This window comes from Microtus ochrogaster, unplaced genomic scaffold, assembly GCF_000317375.1.
Source record: "Microtus ochrogaster isolate Prairie Vole_2 unplaced genomic scaffold, MicOch1.0 UNK14, whole genome shotgun sequence".
Taxonomy (NCBI): Eukaryota; Metazoa; Chordata; class Mammalia; order Rodentia; family Cricetidae; genus Microtus; species Microtus ochrogaster.
In genome coordinates, this window is record NW_004949112.1 from 3490672 (window position 1) to 3495588 (window position 4917).

General features: G+C 47.7%; 1 protein-coding gene across 1 annotated transcript in view; it reads left to right on the forward strand.

The window, feature by feature from the left end:
• Positions 1-3640: 3640 nt before the first annotated feature.
• LOC101980578 (sialic acid-binding Ig-like lectin 12) overlaps positions 3641-4917 on the forward strand; it is a 12557-nt gene continuing 11280 nt past the window's right edge. Inside the window, exons 1-3 of the mRNA XM_005366936.2 lie at positions 3641-4086; positions 4283-4552; positions 4746-4793. Of these exons, the coding sequence (XP_005366993.1) occupies positions 3657-4086; positions 4283-4552; positions 4746-4793 (748 nt within the window). The 5' untranslated portion in view covers positions 3641-3656. The remainder of the gene's footprint in view (positions 4087-4282; positions 4553-4745; positions 4794-4917) is intronic.

A 4917-nucleotide genomic window follows, 5' to 3' on the forward strand; every position in this document is an offset into this window, starting at 1 on the left:
GGGGTAGAGTCTGTGCCTAGAATCCCCCACTGAGAGGCTGGGGTGTGGCTTCATGGTAGAGCCCCTGCCTAGAATCCCCCAGTGAGGGGCTGGGGCGTGGCTTAGGGGTAGAGCATCTGCCTAATGTGAGTGACCCTGAATCCCAACTCCAACAAGAAAACCATCCTGGAACAAGGAAGGGAATTTTACCTTTTCCAAATATCTATGTTACCATAGCTTGAGCACTAATAGCTCTAACAGACTAGGCTTAGCTGCACATACGCTCCATATACCAAATAAAGACATAAGAAAGAGGGAGATTTAATATAACTTGGTTACACTGGGAAGAGAAACAAAGAGGCTCAGTGACCCTCAAGTCATCTTCAGGGTGCTGATAAGAAGTTTAGTTTAATTAGAGAGCAAGAGGTGTATATGAGTAAGCAGTCCTGGTTGAGGTGTGGTCCTTAGCCCATCATTGGTACATCCTTGTTTGGCCCACAAGGTGTTCCAATAAGTTGTCAAAACTGAGGATCTTCTGGGTGGTGAGTTCATCCTGTAAGTGTCATCTGGACTTTAGCTTTTCTGTTACCCCAACATGGGCGCTCTTTGGAAACATTAATTTTTTTTTTATTGAGCTCTACATTTTTCTCCGCTCCCCTCCCTACCTCTCTCCTCCCCACTTCAACTCTCCACCAAGGTCCCCCTGCTCCCAATTTACTCAGGAGATCTTGTCTTTTTCTACTTTCTACTTCCCATGTAGATTACATCTATGTAAGTCTCTCTTAGTGTCCACATTGTTGTCTAAGTTCTCTGGGATTGTGGTTTGTAGACTGGCTTTCTATGTTTTATGTTTAAAAAACACCTATGTGTGGGTACATGTGATAATTGTCTTTCTGTGTCTGGGTTACCTCACTCAAAATGATGTTTTCTAGCTCCATCCATTTTCATGCAAAATTCAAGATGTTGTTATTTTTTCTGCTGTGTAGTACTCCATTGTGTAAATGTACCACATTTTCCTTAGCCATTCTTCAGTCAAGGGGCATTTAGGTTGTTTCCAGGTTCTGGCTATGACAAACAAAGCTGCTATGAACATAGTTGAGCACATGTCCTTGTGGCACAATTGAGCATCTTTGGATATATATACCGAAAAGTGGTATTACTGGGTCTTGAGGAAGGTTGTTTCCTAATTTTCTGAGAAATTGCCACACTGACATCCAAAGGGGCTGTACCAGCTTGCATTCCTACCAGCAATGCAGAAGTGTTCCCTTTTCCCCACAACCTCTCCAGCATAAATTGTCATCAGTGTTTTTGATCTTGGCCATTCTTTCAGGTGTAAGAGGAATCTCAAAGTTGTTTTGATTTGCATTTCTCTGATGACTAAGGATGTTGAACATTTCCTTAAGTGTCTTTCAGCCATTTTAGATTCCTCTGTTGAGAGTTCTCTGTTTAGGTCTTTACTCCGTTTTTTTATTGGATTATGTGTTCTTTTGGTGTCTAATTTCTTGAGCTCTTTGTATATTTTGGAGATCAGACCTCTGTCTGATGTAGGGTATGTGAAGATCTTTTCCCATTCTGTAGGCTGTAGGCTGTCGTTTTGTCTTGCTGACCATGTCCTTTGCTTTACAGAAGCTTTTCAATTTCAGGAGGTCCCATTTATTAATTGTTTCTCTCAGTGTCTATGCTGCTGGGGTTATATTTAGCAAGTGATTCCCTGTGCCAATGCATTCAAGTGTATTTCCCACTTTCTCTTCTATCAGGTTTAGTGTGGCTGGCTTTATGTTGAAGTCTTTGTCCATTTGGACTTGAGTTTTGTGCATGGTGATACATACGGGTCTATTTTCATTTTTCTACATGTTGATATCCAGTTATGCCAGCACCACTTGTTAAATATGCTTTCTTTTTTTTTCCATTTGATATTTTTGGCTTCCTTGTCAAAGATTAGGTGTTCGAAGATGTGTGGATCTTCTATTTAATTCCTCCTGGTCTTCAGTTTGGTTCCATTGGTCCTCCTGTCTGTTCTTATGCCAATACTAGGCTGTTTTCAGTACTGTAGCTCTGTAGTAGAGTTTGAAGTCAGGGATTGTGATGCCTCCAGAAGTTCTTTTATTGTACAGGATTGTTTTAGCTATCTTGGGTTTTTTGCTTTTCCATGTGAAGTCGAGTACCCGAGATCTTTGAAGAATTTTTGCTGGGATTTTGATGGGCATTGCATTGAATCTGTGAAAATACTAATTCTTTGCGGGCTCTTTGCTCCAAAAAAGTCTGATAGCCAAATGGAGAGCACAAACAGCTCTCTCTAAAATATCTTCTCTCCTTCTAGATTGGCTATATTGGATTTCCATTTCACCATCTTCTCTACCAAGTCCCATTGCACAGTGCCGCAACCTCCATTTCCCAGGTCTCCTGTGAGTGAGACTCCACCTGTGGCCTTGATTTTTGCTTTTTTTTTGTGTTTGTCTTGGTTTGCTTTGTATGTTTTGAGACAGGGTCTGCTGAAATCAAGGCTGGGCTGAAATTTACTATGTAGCCTGGTTTGGCCTCGGAGTCCTGATCCTCCTGCCTCCGGCTCCTAAATGCTGGGACTGCAGGCACATTCTACCACACACAGTTTGTATGGTGCTGGAAGTGGAGCCTAGCGCTCTGCGCATGTGAAGCAGACACTCCATGAGACAGCTGTGTCTCCAGAGCCCTTGGTGGGTTTCCGTAGGGAGAATGCTCACATCTACCCCTTCCGAGATGTTGTCCACTCAATCTATGGCTCTGATGTGGGAATGATTTCTTATTAATAAAGAAACTGCCTAGGCCCATTTCATAGGCCAACCCTTAGGTAGGCAGAGAAAACAGAACAGGATGCTGGGAGAAAGAAGTTGAGTCAGGGAGTCGCCATGGTTCCCGCACTCCAAGCAGATGCAGGTTAAGATCATTCCTGGTAAGCCAGCTCATGGACTACAAAGAATAATAGAAATGGGTTAGATCAATATGTAAGAGCTAGCCAATAAGAAGCTGGAACTATTGGGGCCAGGCAGTGTTTAAAAGAATACAGTTTCCGTGTAATTATTTCGGGTATAAAGCTAGCCGTGCGGGCGGCCGGGTGCTGGGGACGCAGCCCAGCCACTCTTATTTCAACATGGCTCCTCCACTGATGCTCCAGGGGCCTGGGATCCGTCTCCCACTGGACAGTGGTGCTTTGGGAACATAGCCCAGATGGCTGTACAGAGGGTATGCCCATGACAAACTGCTAAGGGAGAGAGGAGAGGCTGGTTGCTCCCCAGTCTGCATCTCCCAGTCCCTCTTCTCCCCTATGCCCTAGATTCATCCCCAACTCCACCAGTCTCATCAGCCCCAGGGGAGGCTCTGGGGGCTCTGGATGAAGCAAATCCGTTTTCACTGGGTAGGAAATGTTACGCAGTGGCCAAGGTTAGTACAGAGAGAAAGAAGACAGGATCAGGCCCTGTATGGGTGAATTTGAAAGAGGCAGTTGCTTTCTTCGGCCTCAGCAGTAGATCTGGGTGGTGGGTAGCTGATCTTCATGGCCCAAGCTCCTCCTCCCAAGGCAGCCACTGTCCTGGCCTCACCCCTGCTTCCTGTGGGGCTTCCTCCAGGTCTTGTATCTCTTAGTTCCTCAGAGAAGAGCTCAGAGAGTCAGACTTGTGGCGGCCCTGCAGCTTCAGCTTGACATGCTGCCGCTGTTGCTGCTGCTGCTCTGGGGGATGAAGGAGGTAGAGGGTGGGCCTGATGCCATGGAGGGTTTCAGCCTGAATGTAAAAAAGAGGGTCGTGGTGCAAGAGAGCCTGTGTATCCAGGTACCCTGTAGGTTCACCTATGGCAAGGAGGAATGGAGTGACTCAGACCCAGCTTATGGATACTGGTTCCGGGACAGAGCCAATCCACTGCAGGATCCTCCAGTGGCCACAAATAACCCAGGGCGGCCAGCACTGAATACGACCAAGGACCGATTCTTCCTGCTCGGAGAACCACTGAAGAAAAACTGCTCCCTGTACATCAGAGAGACCAGGAAGGACGACGCGGGGTCATACTTCTTTCGCCTGGAGAGAGGAAAAACGAAGTTTAGTTATATGCTAAACATGATGACTCTGCAAGTGACAGGTCAGGCGGGGCTTGCAGAGAAGCCACCAGGGAAAGCCCTGGGCTCCACAGGGCAGGTCTGGGGTAGGATTCCATCCTGGGATCAGCTGGGTCTGAGCATCAGGGTTCACGGAAGAAGCTCAATCAGAGCCAAAGCTTCCCCTGAAGTTGCACCTCACCCCATTCTGATCCTCCATTTCTCCCCTCTCCTCACCAGACCTCACTTACGCCCCTGACATCCTTATCCCGGAGACCCTGGAGGCTGGCCGTCCCAGCAACCTGACCTGCTCTGCGCCTTGGGCCTGTGGGTCCCCCACCTTCTTCTGGACTGGTTCCTCTGTGTCACTCTTGAGCACCAACACCACTGGCTCTGCAGTGCTGACTGTCACCCCCCAGCCCTGGGACCATGGCACCAACCTCACTTGTCAGGTGACCCTGCCTGGAGCTGGTGTGACCACAAGAACGACCATCCGTCTCAACGTGTCATGTGAGGCTGGGCTGGGCGGCCTGCCTGTTTTTCTAAGGCAGAGTGGTCACCAGGGTGGCGTCAGGGTCTGGATACTGGGCCCTAAAATCCTGATAAGGGGGCGTGTCAGGATGATGGGCACCCGCCATACCCACCTAGACAGCTGCTGGGGACGGACAGTGGTTGATGAGTCCACTCTGTCATTCTCTCTTAGATGCTCCAAAGAATCTGACTGTGACCATCTCTCAAGGAGCTGACTCAGGTAGGAGCTTTCCTGGGTAGGAGATACGTCACCTCTTCAGTTCAGACGGGAATTATTCCTGGGTAGGAGATACGTCACCTCTTCAGTTCAGACAACAATTATTCCTGGGTAGGAGATATGTCGC